At 40.7% G+C, this 21536-nt stretch overlaps 2 protein-coding genes across 4 annotated transcripts in view; one reads left to right on the plus strand and one right to left on the minus strand.

The window, feature by feature from the left end:
* Nucleotides 1-98: 98 nt before the first annotated feature.
* SPARCL1 (SPARC like 1) lies at nt 99-13047 on the minus strand. Of its 2 annotated transcripts, XM_054633346.2 has the most exons (11): nt 12909-13047; nt 9632-9749; nt 9476-9529; nt 5838-6989; nt 5078-5147; nt 4280-4407; nt 3588-3708; nt 2705-2841; nt 2108-2256; nt 1054-1202; nt 99-524 (listed from the first exon to the last, which is right to left on the minus strand). In XM_054633346.2, the coding sequence occupies exons 2-11, from the start codon at nt 9683-9685 to the stop codon at nt 496-498; spliced, it is 2043 nt and encodes a 680-aa protein (XP_054489321.2). In that variant the 5' UTR covers nt 9686-9749; nt 12909-13047; the 3' UTR covers nt 99-495. The 2 variants fall into 2 exon arrangements, with proteins under 2 accessions (XP_054489321.2, XP_077033041.1); XM_077176926.1 differs by lacking the exon at nt 99-524 and having other exon boundaries at nt 1022-1202.
* Nucleotides 4867-21536, plus strand: part of DMP1 (dentin matrix acidic phosphoprotein 1) — a 25910-nt gene continuing 9240 nt past the window's right edge. Inside the window, exons 1-2 of one of the 2 annotated variants that reach the window (XM_077176928.1) lie at nt 4867-5693; nt 20567-20775. Coding sequence is in view for 1 of the 2 variants with exons in the window: in XM_054633672.2 (XP_054489647.2) it covers nt 13407-13458 (52 nt within the window). In the remaining variant the exon portion in view is untranslated. Of the gene's footprint in view, nt 5694-13391; nt 13459-20566; nt 20776-21536 lie in introns of those variants that run through there. The other variant, XM_054633672.2, reaches the window with a different exon arrangement.

Genomic DNA, 21536 nt, shown 5'->3' on the forward strand with positions numbered 1-21536 from the left:
TTTATGCTTAAATTGTGCCTCTCTTGAGGAGAGCAAAAGATGGGCAAAGGTGAAAGAAGCACAGTTTTCTTCAACAAAGTTGTGATGAAACCCATATCTCCAACAGACTTCTATTTTATTTGAGACTTCTATGTAGTGTGTTAAGCTGACAAGACAGTAAATAAAGGAAACAGATCCCATATCAGTGGGTGATAACATCTACATCCTATAATTCTACTGGAGAGTTTTGTGAACAGCTTAGTCATTAGGTTAGTAGTATCTATTGGTTCAAAAAGATCATGGATACATGTGGGGGGCAACACTGTTTTTTTAGCTATGAAGTAGTTAAATTTTTCTGCTGTTAATGAATATATAAATTTTCTGCACTTGGGTTGTTTGATAAGAATTCAGTGAACCTCATTCCACCATTTTCTTGAAGGCTGTTAAGCTGTTAATTACAGAAGTACACAGGATTCATCAATTTTAGTGCAGTAGTGGGAGTCTGTTCAGCTGGGCTCAGAAAAGGAGATTTTCATTTATGTCCTCTGCAACAAAGAAGAAGAAAAGATTATTAACATTTTATGCCGAAGAGACACTTTTGTGCTGTATCACTATTAATAAAGTGACTGATGCTATGAATGAGCAATCACTGGCAGAAGTATACATGTACTGAGATAACTCCTTGCAGCTTTCGTCCTTCATGGCTGTTAAAATGTCATCAGAAGACCTGGAAAAATTCTGAGAAGAGCAAAGGTTCCATGTGTCTGACTTCTGGCCAGAATCAGCCTCCACTTAAATTAGGGACTTGCTAGTAGGATTTTAAACACATTTCTTCAGTCTGCTTGTTTGGCCCAATGCCTTCTGTCCCACAACTCTTCTGGGATTAACCTGTGCTATGTTGTTAACTCTCTTGACCTTTTGCAGTCTTGTTATTAGTGTTCTGTTTTCCTCTCAGCACTGTAGCCATGGGCTTCTGCTTACAATTTCTTTGCCTTACTTTGAGGTCTTACTCTTACTTCCTGTTCTTGGCAGGAACATTCTGTCAGATACATTTGCCTATTCTTTTAGGTTTACCTTCCTTAATCCCAAAGCAGTGGCACCATTCCTTCAAAGCAATGAGTTTGTCCTGGTCTCCATCGCACTCTTGGAAGAAACGGGTTATGCAGTGTTCCATGGGAACAAGGGAGGCTCTCAAGGGTGCAAGCTCCGAGTGTGTTAATAATCTGAAAGAAAGGGCAGGTATGGACAGCTGCATTTCCTTAATAAATCAGCAGAATTATCAAAGCTGATCTAAGATGCTACAAGACAGCAATGATGGCTTTATCAGAGATGCCCCAGTGTATTTTGTTGCAGTGCTTCTGTAGTGAATATGTCCCAGGTCATGATAAAGATGTCTAATATCTGATGAACTAAAATGCTTTTGCTGAATATTTGTTTGCCAACATCTTTTTTCCTACAACAAGTATTATTTTTGTAGTAATTACAGGTACTGAAAGGAGCAACTTGCTCACAACTCATCGCTTGTGGAATTTTGCGGTTAATCCTCAGGATATCAAGCTTGCAAATTGCTTAACTATGTTCTAAAACAGTAACTCTGATTGTCCTGAGATATTGAAGGTCTGAACTTGGAAACACAGATTCCATCACTGGCTGATATGACCAAAACCTTGAAATCTGAGTTATGTTCTCAGAAGGTGGAAGCTTCCTCTGAACTGTGACTATATTTGCTCCTTAAACTGAGAGACCTCTGTGGTGTTAGTTGAAAATTATGGATACCTCACTAGTGGATTTTTGCTGCCAGGGCTCTGTCCTTTGTACTTAGCCTGTTTCTCTTAGCTTCAGTATAACAGGACTTCTTCCTGGCTGAGAGCATTAGTAGGTATTAAGACACTGTAGAGCTTACAGTGTAATACTTGATTGTGCAAGGCAAGAGGATAGCAGATTCTGACCTAGGATATGATCAGGAAAACAATGAGAGAAAAAGTTCTGTGTTAGAGAGGGGGTGATAATGGCTTCTAACAACTAAGGGACTGGTTCTGTATGTAGAGACTCCCTTGAGGTGTGTAGAAAAGTAAACTAGCTTGAGTTTAATCAGCAAATCAGAACTGAACCACATATATTTTTTTACCTGTCAACAGGATGCTGATCAAGCTGGTGAAACTGCCAGTGCACAGGATACACATACATGTGGTAATTTTTCTCAAAGTCATGCAGGAGCAGCTCAACCGGGTGGTCACCAGCCACAAGGCGCTTGTCATTCTGATAGATCTTTTTTACCTGAGCTCAACACAGAAATTGTTATTTTTTGTTTCAGGTTGAAGATCTGTCTTGAAGAGAACTATCTGGCAAGAAGGTGTTTTGGAGAAGTGAAACTTGATAATAAAATACACCTTAGGGAAATGTGTTTTAGTGTTGGTGACCATATGCAGCATGAAAAGCTTGCCTTAGTAGTCCACGACATTTTTGCTGCTGTCTCTGTCACCTTTGGCAGTAACTAGAAAGGAAGTGAAATTCTTGTGGTTTAATTGTCAGACTCAGCTAAGGGGGGCCTCAGCTTGTTAGGAGATTAAACCAGTTTTATCCCATCTTCTGTCCTGAGGCAAGCAATGCATGTTTTGGGGGGAAATAAACCATCTTAGAAGTTGTCTAATTCATGCCATTTTGTATGAGATGTTCTGGGCTAGTCCCTATAACTGCATGGTCTTATTTGAAAAGGATTGCTGACCTTATTCCTTTGCTTTTCAGTTAGAATCCCAGAAGTGTTCAGGTCACGCTCATAAAATTGAATAAGGATGTTCTTAAGCCAGTCTCGCATCCGGAGGGGAAACTGATCCACTTCATGATCAGTACAGGGGGGGATGTCTGTGCCAAAGAGAAAAGCTTTTGTTAAGAAGTCATCTGTTAAGTCTCCATTCAAGCATTTCTGAGATTTGAGATCTACTTCCAGTAAAAATTAGAATTGATGGAGCTGTTAATATATAAAATTTTGAATGTACCTAATGTGTTCAATTATAAATCTACAATTTTTTTAGTGCATGTGCTTAACCAGTTGTGCAAGCCACAACCCTTATATATCCATGCAGCTTTTGAGCATAATTGTGCAGTGAAGCTCTAATCAGTCAGTTGCATGAAAGTAGAGTTTTTGATGGCAAAGGAATATTCTGGCTGGGAATGCACTTTCCTCCTACCATATGCAGCAGTCGAAGTTCTGGCTTTTAGATCCTGACTTCTGCATTTTGCATCTAAGTTTGGTTGATGTTTTTTAATTTTTTGTTTTTCATGGGGGTTTGAGAGTTAATAAATTTTCATTTATTAACTCTCTGTAAACACTGTTTTTCTGGTCAAGGATTTACAAAAATCTTCAAAGGCTATAGCAATAAGAACATATAAGACAGTGCAGGATAAAGATAAGATCAACAAAAATTGGTGTAAGCACAGGAGAGATGTCTAAGTTTCAGATAATTTTTAAACATTGAAGGCCTTAATTAGCAAATAATTGATGCACAAGTGGCAGATTACAGGAAGAAGGGCAATTTAGGGCTGGCAGATGTGTTAAAGCTATTGGCTCTCTATACTAAGCTGAATTCTTCAAAGGAAAAGAAGCTTACATTTGCAGGAGCCCATATAGTCTAGATGCAGCTGGCGTCCTATTTTTGTCCCTTCCAGTTGACATTTGGTGCCAAAGAGTTGACATGTGCCATCATAAGTCTTGTTATCCGTACCACAAACCTAGAGGAAGGAAAACCACCACCCCACCACTGTGTTGAGAAAAATCCTTGTCACTCAGAGGTATTACAGTAATGAAAGCATCAATAACACGTGGTGAATACCACAGGGAGTACATGTGATCAGAAGTATTGGAATTAGTAGTTGTTGTATGCCCTCATGAGGACTAGTTGTCTGTACTTGTATGCCCAGTTATGCAACACTTCAGTTTAATTCTCTGGTTGTAATATAGCCTCTGAGATGCTGTGGGATTATTTCACTGGATGTGTACTAAGCATGTCCTCTAAAATACCAAATGGATACATAGAATTTTTAGTGAGAGGGAAAAGGTAGAATCCCTGAGACTGAGTGAAGCAAGTCAGTTACTCTGTAGTTACATGGGTTCATACTGCTCTCAAACCACACTCAATGAGTTTGTGTGCTTTATACTTAATTTTTCAATTACTGGAATCACTCAAACTCACTTGCATGCTTTTTAGGGTAGAACCATGCTAAATAATAGCAGGGGAATATGTTATCTTGTGAACACTTTAGGTGGCTTCTCCCAGTCCTGTGCACTGGGTGAAATACTCACATGCTCATAGTCTTTGGTGGGAGGGCAAGCAGCAGGATCTTGGCAAATGCAGTGGGGTTTCCCTTGTTTGTCTGCATGACAGACTTTGCCTCTTTTGCAGTGGAAGTTCCGACATGTGTCTGGCAGTCCTAGCAGGAAAGAGGGACTATTAGAGGTGATGGGATAAAGCCAAGTGTTTGTCAGATACTACTGAGAGCAAAAGCAAAACAGTCCAGTATTCATCAAGAAGTTCAAATTAATTTTTAAGTTTGCATTTTTAAGTTTGTTATGAAGCTGGATCTTGTATTGAAAAAAACAAGCCAAACTTTAAATGAGAATTTTTTGTGAGACTTTTAGCAGTCCCAGATTTGAATTGGATGGGGAAATATTTTTTTTTTTTTTTTTGGAAAAAGCTGTTTGTTCTGTAGGGACTGACATTCAGACATTCACTTCCGGACTACCAGCTTCCTTTGGTGAAACATACCCCATCTGTCTTTGCTGAATCAAGCACTGGCCTTTGTCCCACTCCTACTTGAATTCAAGCTACTGTTCTGAAACTGAAAGCTCTCAGTGCAAGGTAAGCCCCATTTCTGTATAACTGACGCAAAAATTTGTGCACTGCCTGCAAATGTTTTTCACTAACAAATTACTAAATCCAAGGGAGTGTGGAAGGGACTCTCTGGGAACACAGGATTAGGCACAAGCACAGTTCAGTCATGTGAAATCCTGTGCTGCAAAATACAGAAAAGAAATACAGACCAGCAGGTTCCTCAGCAGCAGAGAGTTGGGAGTTAGATGACAGCTTTGCTTGGGGCTTACCAAGGAGAGCCTCCTCATTCCTGCTGCTGGCACTTTCCATCTCACCATGGGAGCTGTCTGTAGTCTTGACCTGTGCAGTCACAGAGGCATAAGCAGAAAGTTGTGGTAAATCTTGAGAAGAAAAAAAATACTTGGCCTAATTTTTTTTCAGGTCTGAATACAGAGCTGACTGAGGCACAGTTTGCTCTGTTTTTCTATGCAAAATCTGTGAGAAGAGCATGAAGCCTCTGGTAGTATTACCATGCTCTTGTTATGTGGGGGAAAAAATAGAGTAGGAGGTGGAGAGAGAGAGAGGGAGAGAGAGAGAGAGAGAAATGGGAGCTCAGTAAGGCCTGAGTTTCTTATAACTATTCTATTGACTCTAGTCCTGCCTTTCCAAGCTGTTCACTTTTGTGTAGTAGCATTTAAAATCTTTGTGAGAGATAAGTGAACAGGCTGGCCTAGTAAGCTGGAGACTGGGTTTCAGGTTTTTCATCTGTGTATATGTGTTTATTTGTGTGTTTCATTACACACCCCACTGGGTCTGGAGCTCTTATGTGAATGGTGTTCACTTCTTTTCTAGTCCAATTCACCTAAGTGCTCTGGGTGCAGTGACACAGCATGAACCAGAGGAACAGTGAGTATAAGGGGAGATGAGACTTCTGTAAGAAGTCACCTGTTTTTCTCCAACAAGTCATTTCAATCATCAGGAATTTAAATTTAGTACTCGTCCCTCTCCCCCTTTTTGTAGTACTCAAGTTTTATTTTAATGATAATTTACCTTATCTTCACTGTCCATTGAATTCATATTCTGAATGGAGCTACTCATTTTCAGTTGCTGCTTGTTGTCAGAATTGGGTGGCTCATGATCATAATAATCTTGTTCAGAGTGAGCAAGGTCTTTAATCTTGACAATTTGGTAATCCTCAATCTCTTTGTGAACTGCAGTGTCATCTTCAGTGGTTCCTTCCCCTGCAGGCTCGGTACTGGTACTCTCCTGGTCATTACTCTGGATTCTCTCCTCTTCCTCATAGGCTGTTTCTTTCCAGGTATTGCTGAGATATTCCTCACCACCAATGTCACCACTGTCATGACTGTCATCATCATTATTGTCTTCCCTACCTTGTATTTTCACCACTGTGTCAGGATCACTCTGATAGTTCACTTGAATATGGTATTTTCTCTCTTGACTTTGCTGTTTGCCATCCTGATATTCATTATGGGTTTTTTGAGAGAGGGGGATTTCTTCTTTATAGGACTTCTTCCTGTTTTCCCTCTCTTCTTCCTCTAGGTCAAATTTCTTGCTGTGTCTCTTGGTTTTCCAGGTTAGTTTTCTGGAATCTCTCAGGAGTTCATCTAATTGCATGCTGTTCTCATGTTGCTGTCTTTTGTATTGGTCACCTTGATGTGTCTGATGGTCTTTGTGCTTTGTGTCTCTGTAATCAGTTTCTTCACCCCATTTCTCATCCTCTTCTTCCATGCTTTCCTCATTATTGCTTTCACTGGTTTTTTCAGACAGGCCAACAGCATTTTTGTTATGTTTCCACATGTTATGCTCATGATGAAGGCTGAAAGCACCCACTGGGTGTTCTGTGTGACCTGGAAGGTGTCGGTTTGCCGTGTTCCCATGTTTCTCATGTTTCCTGAGCTGGTCGTGCTCAGAGCTGGACTGTTCTCTGCCGCTGCTCCCAGAGTCACTGTCCTGGTTATCAGAAGCCAAACCTAGTTTATTGTGCAGTGCAAGGAAATCGATGCTTTTCAGGCTGTTTTTCACTTGATGCTTGCTCCCAGTTCCTTCTTGTTTCCTCATGGTCTGGGGCCCATCCCTGTCTTCAGAGCCTGGTTTTAAGTTTCTGGGAGTGGGCAGCAAATCACCCTCATCTACATACCCTGTGTTCTCTTCCTTTGAAGCTTCTGGATGAATATATTCACTCTTAAAAAAATTTTAAAATAGCAGATTAATAAATCTTAGGATTTATTTGAAGCTGATGCAGTGTTATTTTTGTCTTGTATTGCAAAGCATGGCACTGGCTTTATTTGTTTTCTTTGTGTGTGCTCCTCTTAAACTAGCCTAGGGCATGACATTCACAGCTGATGTGCCTTCTCTTTGTCAGAAAATCTGTTTATCTGTCCCTTCTTTTATTGATGGAGTTTCTGGGGAGGTTTATGCAACTCTGTTTCAGAGAGAGATGCATATGGGTGTCTTGTGAAATCTCAGAATGCTTAGTTAGTATTTTAGTCATAACCATAGGCACTTGTAGGCTGCAGTAATTATCACTTAGCTCAGAGAAGAGGGATGTGAAACATAACTTCCTGCACAGATAAGGGAAAAATAAGGGACCTGGGAAAAGAGGAGCAGGCAAAGAGAGAGTACCTTTCACAAGGTGTCATGGTAGTAATTCCTGAGAAGTGCCCTGCATTGATTTTATAATCCATATATAAATCTGCTTTGAGTCCAATGTATCATTACTTCCTGGCTGAAGTCACCAGGAACTATTGTGTGTGGTGACAATTATAAGATCAACAATAGATGTTTGAGTGCCTTTTTTTTTTCTTAATCTGTCAAGACAATAGCAAAAGTGATACCTTCAGTGGAAATGGTTCAAATGCTTGAGGAGAAAGCAGGTACTGAAATGACTGTCAGGTCTTGCTGAAGCAATTACCTTTCTGCTGCTGTGTGTGTTTCTGAACAACACCTATGGATGTTCAGTGTTGCTTATTGCTTACAACAATATAGCACCTGATGCTGATATTTCTTAAAGCTTTTGGGGGGTTTAATTTGGGAAGAATGGTTCTTCTCACTTGGTCTACCCAAGTTGCTGGAATAGTTTATTCCTTTAGTTTGACTGCTTGGAAATAAGCACTATACTCACAAACACTTATATTAATTTTATTTTTAAAGGTAGGATTGAAAATATTAATTTGATTCTTGTAGATCAGCTATATCCTATTTCCTAATGTCAAAGTGGTATCTTAATGTTTTACAATCTTGTCTTTTGCCTGGTGTCCTTGCTAATGTGGAAATAGTACTGGGAACTATATTCACTGTATCAATTCCAACTCTAACTTTTTCAGGGGAAGATTGTCTAACAGAATCTAACAGAGTCTAACAGAATGCAACAGAAATTCACTGTGGAGCTTTTCCAAAGTTCTACAGGTTCAGAAAACACCAGGCCAAACAATCTTTAAGATTTTCTCTTGTGGCTACCTGTGCTTGAAGTAGCAGTTTGAGAAAGATTTGGCTCATGTCTTGACAGGAAGCCTTGTCCTGCACCAATTCTGCAGAGATGTGCCTGGATACAGCTTCCAGATGCTGCTTTCTGTTATACCTTTGTCCCCTGGGTAAAATCAGCTCTTAGAACTCAAGTGCTTGTGAAGGAACTTGGGCAAATTTTAGTCACTGTCTGTGATTAGATACTGTGGGGGAGAGCTGGCTTTTGATAGATGATGCACACACTTGGAACTGATGATTCATTGGCAATTGCAAGGTTTTGTTTTGATGCAAGTGTCCTATGTGTGTTATTTCTGGTAGACAGCTGTAGGCTGCAAACTAATCTTTATACCATTTCCTCTGCTGGATACTTCGTTAGGAAAAATTAATTTTTTGTTTTCATAGTGCAGAGCATGATCCAGATTGACATGAAATGTATCTGGAAAGCTGTATAGAGTGGGATATAGTTTATAATTTAAAAAATTTAAAATGGTTAGCATAAGAGTTGGGATTTTGAATCTCTTGCTACAGAGCATGATATGAGTTTAGTAGCTCTGAAACCCCCAGTGGCTTGGAGACAAGATCCATTGTGTCTGAGTCACAAAGGCTCAGTGCAATAAACAGGAAATTTTATTTGGGTCAGCCATGAATGCAAAACTATGGGCTTCATCATTAGCACACATATGTGGCATAGGGAAGGCTGGTGCAATCCTCTGTCTCATTGCCATCAGGGCATCTGGCCTGTCAGCCACAGATTACTCTGCCAGGATAAGCTGTGTCTAATGCTCTGCACCATGAATAGTGAAACATATGGTGGCTAAAATTCTTACATATTTGAGACTGCACATGATCCCCTGGTGTGATAAATTGAGGATTTCATCCTCCTCCTATACTGGAGCTGTGATAGCAACAATTTTATTGCTGGAGTTTATTACTTGTGCAAATGTGGGTAATGATGATATGTGGGGATTCATTTAAGGTAATTTTCTCAATAAGTGAAACTTCCATTTTGAGCTTTAGATTTTGTCCTGTTTGCAATTGTTAATATGCAAGGCAGGAGATACTTGGCACTAATTCTTGAGGTGAGAGGGCCTAAAGTTTTTTAACATAAATCAATTTGCCAAGCAGTATGTAGGTGGTAATGTGTTTTTATATTTAAGATTAATAATGTAAGTTACTTCCTATTGTTTAAAGAACAAGAAGAGTACCTTTTCTGGAGTTTTCTGTCTGTGAGTTCTAAGATTGTGGTTTACAGGATGGGTCTAAAAAAGACAAATATATGAATATCTGCACATCCATAAGCATAGAATATTCTCAGAATAGGAAATTAAGTGCCTGATAATAATAGCATGGTGAGGACTTACTGAAATAGCAAAAACTGGTCCTACAAGACAAATGAAGAGGGCTACAGCCTTCATGTTTTCCAGATCTTGTAGAGGACAATAGTTAATGGCACAGGGGTAGAGCTTAGAGGTTTCCTTTCTGCAAGAAACATGAAAACAAAACAAGTTAGGGTTTGGGTATAATGACCTAGAAATGTCTGATGGAAGCAATGTAGTGGTTCCCGTAAATTGTTAAGGCTAGAGACCCACAAAATTGTTACGCAGCGTCCTGTAAACTCAGATGTGAGACCAGCTTAACTAGAGGACACTTTAGTCTCAGTTCTTTGACAGTGATTAAGCTATAGGCTGTGTTCACAAACGCCAGGTGGGTGTTACTGAAGGGCAGAGCTGCGAATGGACATAGGTTAAGTATTTAAATACTTACAAATAGTTGTAAGTATTTATCCCCCCCTATGAGATACCACTTCATGAAAAATGCCTCTTTTTATTGAAGGCAATAAAGTGAGGCAGTGCCTGCTTGTGGCACCTCTACAGCTGAGGTGTCTCTTGGCTGCTCCCCTCTGTGTCTGGTAGGAAGAATTAAGTGGTGAAATTCTGCTCAGCAGGTCTCCAAGCTCAGAAGTGCTGCCCAGGCTGCTTGAAGAAGGGACTCAGTCCAGCTTCGGATGCAGTCCTGCTTTTCTTGGAAATTGTCACCCAAAGTGTACACTTTTGGAAGATCCCTCTGTTAAATTGTTTAATGTCCCTCTGTTAAATTGTTTAATGTCATTATCTTTCCTTAATGAAGATCAAAATACTCATTAGTGGGGCATATCTTGTATGCAGTCCATTTTTCCTTGCAGTTAGTCTCCAAATTACCTCCTGACTAATTATCTATTATCTCTTTGGCATTCACAGTTAGTTGTCTGAGATGTTTTCAGAGGGAAAGGCAGAGTACAACAAAAGCCAATAATGAGCACATGCAAAATGCCTCACTGGGCTGGATATGGGCAGTCACTTCAGATCAAGGCAAGTGTGGTTAGACTGAGGATTATGCAGGCAACTTATCAGAAATGCAGGGCAATAATCCAATTTCATGTAAAGCCCTAAAAACTGCATACTGTGCTTTTTGAAAGCCTTGCAAGTGACTGAGGAAAGAAGGATTTTAATGTCAGGTAGGCTTGATTTCCATTTCTTTCTGTTGCTGGTGAGCAACACAGACCTGGGAATGTCACCTAACTGAGTTTCCTTTTTTAAAACTCTAATTTGTCATATTTGTTTTGACAAACTATTTTGAGAGTTATAAATGAAAAGTTCTCCATGTTGTGTTTTATTTATAATTGCAATTTTGTAATTTGGCTTGTCTCTATCTATAAAAGTTGCCTCTACTACCTTTGCTCAAATAATCAAAAACTAGTAGGAATAAATCTGAGTTAAGGTGGCAGGACAGGGCTTTTGTGTTTTCATTTTAGCAGCAAGCCCGCAGCAGCCCATAGGAAGTGTAAGACTTGAATTAAGTATTTGGTCTTGAATAAGTATTAAATTATTAGGGAAGCCTGACCACACTGATTGGAGTGTCCTATGATGGAGTGTGAGATGATATTTTTTACACTAAGTGGGAAGACACTTCATTCTTGCTTTAATTTCCAAATATGTCCTCAAAAAGAGAATTTTTAAAAGCAAGCTTTTCGAACATGTAAGTTTAATAGAACTGTCAGAAAGGAACGATTACACAAGAAACTTTTTTTAAAAATATAAGCAGGGAGACATCTCTCTGGGAAAATGAAATCATTATACTCTGCAGGAGAATCTGTAGCAAGACCTAGCCAAAAGGTGAATAGGAAAATTTCTTGTGTACAATGGGGTTTTTGACCAAGAAATGAATAATTTCACAATACTTCATCTTGGGTTATTGAGCAAGCAATGCTAACAAGGGGTACTGGGTTTGCATGGCATGGAGGCTACAGGCTGCCATTCTAATAGAGTCAGCAGTCACTTGAAATGTTAATCAATTACATGAATTTTTAATAAAAGCATAAGTGTGATACTTTCAAATTACAACTGATATAGCACATTCCTGATTCCAGATCTGTTTCAGAAGCCCCTTGTGAGAGCATGAGCACATTATACATGTAGAAGCTGGTTCATGTGTGCACACACATAAAACTCAAAGGCAGATTTTGAGGCAGATTTCTGATCTAAGTAAAAGAAGAGATCGCAGAAAGGAAAAAAAAATAAAGCATTAAAACTATTTCACTCATTCTGTACCAGTAAATACCTGATAATGAGAATTGATCGCTCTGATGCTGCCAGTTTTACAGCTGCAAAAGCCATCGGACATAAGTCCTTGATGGCTGACTGCAGTAAGATCAAAACCAAACCAAAAGTATTTCAGGACAAGTTAAAACAATTTTTAACAAACCATTCACATTAACTTACTTTAATTGTTTAATCTCTTATGTATCCTTTCTACCATTTCATTTTATTTTATACTTATGTAGATCTTGTTAGATCTTTAGTTTTTACAGTTTTGGTTGTTTGGGTTGGTTTTTTTTTATTTGGTGGGGTTGTTTTTTTTTTTTGTTTGTTTGTTTGGGGGTTTTTTTTGTTTGTTTGTTTTTAACCAGAGCTGTCTGTAATTTAAGACCAGATCAAGTCACAATGAGCTGCTTTGATTTAATTTGAGGAGGATCAAAATGAGACTTACTTATTATGCAGAATTATTTTGATATTAGTTGGTGGGTTTTGTCTCCTCCCAGATCCTACATTTCTTTCAAGGGCTCCCTGTTTGGTACATGTTTTCCCTAGGTCTACCAACACGTTTTTGAAAGGTTCCTCCAAGACCAGCCAGCATTTCTCTCTCTTTCTTTTCCAATATGAGAAAAGAAGGTGAATCTGTTTTTTTGGCCTTGTCTATTGGACTAAGGTTCCTAAACTGATATTTCAAGAGACTGTTGAAGTGTTGGGAAATTAGGTTGCACCGTGGCTTTCAGCTGGACCACTGTACTGTTCCAAAGGAGGTGTGTGCTTTTCTTGGCTCTTGTTGGCCATAATGCTTTATTGTTTTGCAGGATCACTGGAAAAATAATTATTCCAGCGGTAAGATAAGGGTTGTATTCCTAAACACAGAAACTACACATTATTTTCTCTTACAAAGGTAATTTTCTGTTGTAGACATAAACATCTGAAATGTGTTATCCTTAAAACAGATGACACTCTAGGAAAGCTTCAGCTATTTTGTAATCAGTGGAAAAAAATTGCAGAGGGTTAGATATAAAGCATTCTAAAGTTTTAATTAGGAATAAAGAAGAAACAGTACCATAGCAGTAGAAGAGGTGCTCCTTCTTGGCCTGCCACTGATGTACCAGAAATCCTTGAGCCTTGCAAAATGTTGCTGCTTTTCCTGAGATGTGTTTTGGTGTCTGGAACAGACCTCCTCAGCATGTGCCTTGTGCTGCAAGTGTCAGTGAAGGAGGATGGTACTCTTTGGGTCTTGGTTGAACAAGGAATCCTAGGCTTCCATGGGATGAGGTGGGGGGCAGTGGGCTGGTGGAATTCTGGTGGATTAGTTGAATCAGAAAGACAATTTAGTGCTCACGGGCTCTGGGCCAGTGGAGCTCAACGGCTGTGTGGGAAGGACATATTTAGTGATTTGCAGGGAGGGGAGCCAAAGGGAGTGGGTGCAAGAGTTTCTGCTGCATCAGCTGCTCCCAGAAGCGCTGAACCAAGGGATCTGCTGGGGCAGCCACACTGTTGGCTGGAAAAGTGGAACACAGGGGATGCCAATCCCTGATGAACTGCCCAGTGTTGTTTCAGTATGCTGCACATGGTGCGTGTGAGCCTGCAAAAAGGTAGAAATTCTAAATTAGGTGTGTAAAACCCAGTATTGGTTGGAGGCTCTTGCATAACTCTGAGGAGTTTGCTGTTTGGAAGCTGTTGCTATGGCTGTGCTGCCTGTCTGCCATAGTGACAATGCAGAGTGAGCTGGTGAGGAGTCTGGTTCTGCAAGCATTAATAAGTTTGGTTTGGTTTTATCTTTTTTTTCTTTTTTTTTTTGTCATCTCATTATTCCATAAAATGCTCCACCTGAACTGGAATGCTTTCTGGGAAGTTGTCCAGAAATAGTGGAGGGGATGCACCAATGTAAGAGCAAAAGCACTTTCAGTGATAAAGGCAGCAATCCAGTCTCAAATTCCACATTCTGCCAATAACCTCTCTTCCTAGGGAGCACACTTTACATATTGTGTTGACATGATTGGAAGAGAGGTTGAAGCAAAATGAAATGAAGTGTGCGAATGGTAAGAACTGTAATGCAAAAGCTGAAAATTCAGTCCCTTTAGATAATATTTTAATTGGTTTTTTTAAAGTTACAGTTTTACTGGCTTCTCTTCTGTTCACCCAAAATGGCAATAGACAATGGATGTTGATTAGAAAAAATACAGTGAGAAATGTACAAAGATTTACTATGTTTTATGTGGCCAACTGTGGAGTTTATAGTTAATAAAAAAAATTTTTAAAAAACCAAAAGAGCCTGAAATCAGAGCTGAGCCCTCACTCTGTAGACCAAGCAGAAAAAAAACCCTTTGACAAAAGTCCATGAGAAATTCTTTAAATCCTTTTCCCTTTTATCTCTGCTTCTCTGCCTGGAAACTAATCCATGCCTATTGGAGTTGAAATTCTGCTTGTCTGTCAGCCAGTCGGTGCCTGAAAGGAGTGGGCATTATTTCAGAACTTCCTGTTTGTTTTTTCTTTTGTTGTGCATGCTGAAAAGATGATTGTTTTTATCTATTCAAAACTCTTTGTGCTGTACCATCAGATTAGCTTTACTGGGTTATCAAAGATAAGTGGCTTTGCTGTGATTTTTCAATCTTTGAGATGTGGATGGACTCTCAGCTGATAAAAGAAAACTGTTCAGGTGGCAACCCAGAAATTAGGACAAGTACAGCAATGCTAATTTTATGGTAACTAAATATATTAACTCTTTTTGTCGTAAGATTTTCTGATAATGGCTATTATTGCCTTGAAGTTCTTAATTCACAGAAAAAAAGTGCTGGACTCTGAAGAACTGTGCAGAAACTTGAAGTGGAAATTTGTAGGAGTTAGAAGGTTATTACTGGAAAACTGTATGTGATTTGTAGGCTTTGCCTGATTCTGCATTTAAACAGCTTTCTTGGGACTTGCAGGACAGTGGGGAGGAAACATTTTGGTTTTGAGGATATTGAGAAATTATTGCTTATCAGAGCTGTTACATATTTACAACATACTTCATTAAGCAAAATTTTCAATCTTTGTTTTTGATGACAAAATACTTCAGTTGAGAACATCTCTGGTTGTTTTCTGATGTCACTGAGAGGTCTGGGCTTGTCTTGGAGCCATCAGTCCTAGTGCTCCAGTCCTCAGCCAGTCCCACTGTGTCAGGCAGTGTGCTTTTTGGAAACCTTTTCAGTGGTGGATTAGTAATTCTCTAACCAGAAAGAGGTGCTGTGCTATCGAGGTGAAGTATGGGAGGAAGAGGAGAGGCAAGCAGTTGCTGAGCTAAGTGAAAGGGAGGATATACAGCAAACAATAAAGATTAAACATAGAAGGAAGAAAACAGAGGAGTACAGGGAGGTGAAACAATTTGATTTATCTGTCTCACTGTGGCAGCTGCTAGACAGACACTTTAAACAAAGGAAGAAGAGCAAAACCTCAGAGGATTTTGTGTTATATTTATTAATGTGCCTGTCTCTGGCAGCAATGATCTGTGGGTCAAACTGACTGTGGATTAGGCTCAAAAGACATTTGTTTTTATTGGAGCTGTCTGCACTTTGCATGCTCAGTCCTGCCAGAGGGTTCATATTTCTGCCCACAAGAGAGTGGTGTTGAGCCATTGGCTTCCAGACCACGTACCAGGCTTCAACTTCCAGGTTTTTAAAATGAAAAGTAAATTTTAACATCAGTGCTCGTTCTGACTTACAAATAAAGTTTGGCTGTTCCATCAAATATGCTTTACCCCAAAATGAAAAGGCGTAAGCAAGGTGGAACTCAAGTGTTTTAGTGTAGATAAAGAAACTGTCCACATATACTGGCACAGTATATCAATGATATAATACCTAGCTGTGTGTCTATGTGTTTTCTCTTTTTACTACAGAGGAAAAAACAACAAAATGAACCAAAATACAACAGTCAGACATTAAACAGTTGAGTCTGATTGCAGTCAGTGCTGATGTGTGTGTGCTGTGGAGTTCCAGGTGGCGAAGATCACGGTCTGCCAGGTGGTGTTGAGAGGGCTCTAAGCACATCCCTGGTTGCCTCTTAGCCATTAAATAAGGGATCAGGAAATTTAGGGAAATCTTGGTGTAACTTCCTTAAAAATGGTGCATCTGAAGCCTTTCATGAACTGATGAAATGGCCTTCATTTAGATAACCATAGGAATTATTTAGATTCTCAAAAGATCACAGCCTGTAGCAAATCCCATTGGAAATGTTGGCAAGTACTGCTTGTCCTTTCCTACTGGAAATAATTGATAGGGTTCATGTGGACCATAGAGGCATTTCATGGGGAGTTTAGTTTTCTTGAGAAAGGTAGAAAAATTGATTGGAGACAGTGCTGAGAGTAGGAGGGAGTTGATGCCTCTGACCAGTTCTGTTCAGTTGTGCCACACCAAAGGAATACTGGAGGTGGGGGCCTTCTATGCCTTATTTTTGGGGAGGCAGGAGAATATCAGTTGTGGCTCTTTAGGTATTTTATAATGGTGATTCTGCCCAGGAAGTTTGCCCAAGTATTTTTTGCATGCTTTTCTTTCTAAATTAACTTATCTACCAAAAAGAAATCACTGATAATTATAGTAAATATAATATATAGATGCGTACATAGACAAATATAAGTTATAACCCCTGGACTAAGTAATATTAGTACATTACTCCTTTTCTCTTTCCTCAGAAGAAAGAAAACTTGACTTCCTTCTGGAGGCTTCTTGTGCTGAATTTGGAATTAAGTTTTTATATTCTGGGAAATAAATTTTTGGCACGGTTTTTTTTACTCTAAAGGCTGCCCTTCTCTACCGTCTTTTATGACTCCAAAGGCAATGCCTGGAGTCCTTTCAAGATTAGCAAGCATCTCTGGAGCATAATAATAAATGCATATGAGCTGCTGATAAGTATATTGAAACTTAGTTATCTCCCAAGAGCTCTACAGTGAAAAATCTCACAAAGTGTGGCTTATCATTAAAAACTTTTAAAAAATCACAGAGATGTGAAGTTAAAGGTCTTCCTATTTGTTCTTTTTGTGGCCTGCTACTTGGTCAGTTCTGCATCTAAAATCAGGTTCTCTTGAATACAGTTGATGTGGTTGCAATTTATCTTTTGCTCTAATCCAGGAGCCCTCCATGACTAGTGTTTTATTCCATACAGCAGTAGTTCTGCCTACTTTCACATTACAATTTCTTTACTTTATTGCGCTGAGTTTTCCAACCCTTCAGCAATCTCAGTTAGTCAAAACCCTCTTGTGGCTTTTTATTTCTTATTCTACCTGTGTTAAATGCTGTGCGGGATGCAATTCTGTCTGTGATTTTCATGATGCCTGGGAAGACAAGAAGTGCCAGGCAGAGCTCCTATTCCCTGGATGTATGGAATGAGTCATGCTTCCTGGAGTGCGGGAAGCAACTCCAAACAGGGCCCAGGCTCCAGCGCGGCTGCCCCTGTGCTGCTGCTATATCAGGCTTTGTCTGTGATGCAGTCAGGGTGTTAGAGACTCTCATCCCTTTCTCCTGAGAGCTGCTGCTACGGACTGTGTCATGCTTGACCACAGTGCCTGCATAGGTTGAAATTATATGTTTAAAAAGGAGGGAGAGAAATAAACATCTTGCCCAGCCGGGGAACATGTGAGTCCCATTGGGGAGGAGCTATTTTAAAGCTCAGACAGAAAGATGTCTATTTTTGCCCTTCAGCCAGACAGACTCAGCTAATGGTCTAAATTGTTCAAACCATTTTCTTGACCAAATTCTTAAAAAGAGGAACGAAAATGAGCAGGAAGAGTCCTTAAGCCAGCAAGTGGTAGACAGGGCTCAAACCTGGAAAGATCTTATCTATACTCTTCTGTTCTTTGGAGCTGTAGAGATGTGCTTTATTTTTATAGTTGTAGTGTGCATTTGCTTTAATAATGAGCCAGAGAGATTAAGTTCAGTGTGAGGATTTTAAGAGCAATACTGCTGAAAACCCATTGTGGAGGTTGTGCAATCTCCATGTGTGTCTCATGAGCAGGTTGTTATTTCACTTAATCATTTCAGATGCACAGCATGTCTGGAGGCTTTCGGGGAAGTGTAACACAGCTAGGACTGCTCATTGTGGCTCATCTTCCTTGTTTCTGGTGTTCTGCTGAGCACTTTCCTTAAAACTGCCTGTGTAGATGGGTTTAAATCTTAGGATAGGGGAAAAACAAGTGTTATATTATGCATGGGTGCCATTTAATTGGATTTCCAACCTGACTGCCCTGTGAAGCAATTCTGCAGCTGTTTGGGAGAACCACGAAGCAAATACAAGTGGAGGAAAAAGCCAAGTCCACTGTGACGGGGAATCTGATGTAAAAAGTGTGTCAATACACACAAAGGAGTTTGTCAAGGTTGTTTATTTAGTGAGTGCTGTGATTTTTGGTGATGACAGAAAGGCAATGAAGCTGGTGAAGGGTCTGGAGCACAAGTCTGTTGAGGAATGGCTGAGGGAGCTGGGGGTGTTTAGCCTGAAAAAAAGGACGCTCAAGGGAAACCTTCTCAGTCCCTAGAACTGCCTGAAAGGAGGGTATAGCCAGGTGGGGGTCAGTCTCTTCACCCCAGCAACCAGTGACAGGACAAGAAGACTGCCTCCAGCTGTGCCAGGGGAGGTTTAGGTTGTAAATTAGGAAGAATTTATTCACAATAAAGGGTGATTGGACATTGGAGTGGGCTGCCCAGGGACATGGTGGAGTCACCACCACTGGAGCTGTTTATGGAAAGATTGGGTGTGGCACTTGGTGCCATGGTCTGGTTGGCATGGTGGCATTTGGTCATGGGTTGGACTTGATGATTGCTGAGGTCTTTTCCAGCCTGAGTGATTCTGTGACAAGCAGAAAGCCTTGGTCCATAAGAAGACAAGGATTGTGAAAGACTGCAATTAATCTGTTCCTTGTTATTTCAGGAACAGCATGGTCTTCGCATGGAGTGTCACCCTCTCCTGTCATGGTCCTGGTTCTGCTGATATTCATTATCAGTGTGTGACTTGTTTCAGCTCTAATGTTGGGCCTGTCTTCCTCAGGAATCAGAAAAACCCAAGTGTGATTTTGTACAGCTAAACGGGCCTTTCCTGCTCCTTGGCCTTTCTTACCCTACTTCCAAGTCAGCATTTCAGAGAGCTTCCCTCACTCCTGGGAGCTTGGGGACAGCAGCTCTTGGGGCATTTTGGCTTGGCTATGGGCAGCTAGGCATTTCCCTGAATCAGAAAGCTGCTTTTGGGATTTTCAGGGCACAGGAGAGTTTTGGTACCCTCCCCATGGCATTGTGTCCCCAGTTTCTGGGTGATTGCCCCCCTCTTCCCTCAGGTTTTTCACCTTGCTTCATGCATCCTCAACTCCATGCAACTGCCTGTTCCTCAAATAGAAATAAGTACTGAGGAGAGTGTGTTATTCATGCCAGCACTAAGGTCAGGCTACTATCAAACCTGCCATCTGCGTGTGTGATGTCTCAGCCTCTCGAAAGACAAAAACGGGGCTGTGGGTGAGTGGGTGTAATGTCTGTAATGTCTGTTGTTCAGCCAGCCAGGGGTTTAAAAATACCACTTGTGAATGACTTGATGAGAGTAGTTTTAGAAGGCAATCCACAGCCAGCACGTTTCAGTTTTCTGATGGGAAAGGTATTTGAAGAGGTGTTTATATCAAAACAAAATTTACTAAACATGAAGGGAACAGGACACTGAGGGGAGATAAATATCCGTGGTGGAGTGGCTTGTGGCTTTCACTGCAGTTCTAATGCCTGTTTGGGGTTGCTCAGGGCACTGGATTTGTACTGGGGAGAGGGGAGCAAAGGGGCAATGAGATGGGTGATCAAAGACTGGTTTTCATTTCCAAGCACCCTTCTCTAGTGCTGTAGCAACAACTTCCTGTCTGTATGAGTTATGCTAATTTCAGTGCTGAAAAATCCAAAAATAGCTGAGGAGAGAGGAATCAAATTATAGTTTTGTCATGGGATGAGGTAGTGGGAAGGAAAAGTATGCTGTACCTTCTCCCTGTGTGGGCATGAGTGCCTGTCTCCCTGTGCTCAGAAGGAAGCAGGACCCAAACTGGGAGCAAGCCAAGCACTTGTGTGGAAGTATCACCTTGTAGAGATCCCTGGCTGTTGCCTGCTTTGCCCCAGAAATTCATCTCCTGAGGTCCACAGCCATTAAAGAACAGCCTGTCAGCAGCACCCCACATTGTGTGGAGCAAGATCTCCATGGCAACCCTTTCAGGATCTAATCATTACAGAAAAGGAAAGAAAGGATAATAGTTTGGAATGTTTCTACATTTAAAATTCTCCATACTACTATATATTTTCTAGTTTCTTTGTTATCCCCTTAAGGCAGAGGTTTCAGCCCAAGTTCTGGTGAGCTGTGCATCACTCTGGCATCTGCAGTGCCTAGCCCATGCCCAGCTCTTGCTCCCACATGTCAGCCCCTCTGTGCTGCATCCCACAGCTCCATCATGGAGCATTTCCCTGTGCTGCACCACTGTGATGGAATCAAGACTATTAGCCCCTTGTTGGCAGTGAGGCTGTCCTGGTACAGCACAACAAGGGCTGGGTTTGTTAATGGGAAATGGCTTTTCTGGAAAATATCACAACCTGAGTGGGGTTTGATGATGCCTCCTTGAGTGCACTAATGCTCAGCTAGCTCACACTGGCTTTGTTTTGGGTTTTGGTTTCATTGAAAGGAAAAAAAAAAAGGGGGAAGTGAATCAAACTGAAACTTCCCTTTATTCCATTTATTTTTCAGTTGGAGGGAATGGAAAGATTTGAGCTTACCTGCTGGAGCACATTAGTCATATGAAGAGATGATGGCTGTGGGCATGGACAAGATTTGAACATGAGCTGGGTAATGAAGTGTTTAAGCCCACAGTGCTGAGAGGATTATGGGTGAGATTGATCAGCTTTTGTGATTCTGGCCTGATTTCTTCAATAAGGAGTGCCAAGACCCTGCTGAAGGTAAAAGGATGCCCTGGCACATAAGCTGGGGTGACACTTCCAGCAATCCTATGTGGTTGGGCAGACAAAGGAAGTCCTTTCATGGCTTTGCATTCCCATTTGTGTTGGTTCTGGAGAGGAGCCTGGTGGAAGACAGAGGTGGTGATGCTACTTCCTCGTAGAAAGCCACAAAGTGTACCATGTAATTACATCTGGACAGAGCAGGGCTGCCCCCACAGCACAGTTACGTACGTGACTGGAGCAGACAGTGCTGGAATTTGCAGATATGTCAGGAGTCAGAAATACTAGAAACCCTCAGGAAAGGTATTGTCAATAACTGAAGCCCTGAAGTTACTAAAAAAAGTTGGAGGGGAGCTTTGTGTTCCTGCTCCTGCTGTGGGACCATGCAGGCAGGTAAGAGGCAGCACATGTTCTCAGCTGTGCTTCCCCAGACAGCACCTTGCTCTCACTTGTTTGCATCAGTCTTCCCTGCTTGCATATCAAACATATTTTCACATCTTTTTGTTTGTGACTGGTTATGCAAAATCAAATTCTGTGCATGAAAGTCAATGCTTACCCTGTATTCATTTCTTATAAGCTTTTTTTTTAAAGATTCCTGCTTCTAATCGCCTGTGCAATAATCTTTTGTGCATTCAGCATTCAGAAAAAAACCACCAGTAATGAGACAGTATTCCAGCAGGAATAGTGAAGAGGAACTAGACTGAGTCAAAAGGTATTGATTGTCATGTGCAATCACACATATGCAGCTGCTTTGAGGTACA

Source organism: Agelaius phoeniceus, chromosome 4 (assembly GCF_051311805.1).
Source record: "Agelaius phoeniceus isolate bAgePho1 chromosome 4, bAgePho1.hap1, whole genome shotgun sequence".
Taxonomy (NCBI): Eukaryota; Metazoa; Chordata; class Aves; order Passeriformes; family Icteridae; genus Agelaius; species Agelaius phoeniceus.

Coding starts and splice junctions, on each gene's coding strand:
- SPARCL1 (XM_077176926.1), bottom strand. CDS start 9,685: ATGAAGGCTGTAGCCCTCTTCATTTGTCTTGTAGGACCAGTTTTTGCT. Junction 5,148..5,837: donor CAATGGACAGTGAAGATAAG/GTAAATTATCAT, acceptor GTGACTGCACAG/GTCAAGACTACAGACAGCTC. Junction 2,842..3,587: donor CTATATGGGCTCCTGCAAAT/GTAAGCTTCTTT, acceptor TCTTTGGCACAG/ACATCCCCCCCTGTACTGAT.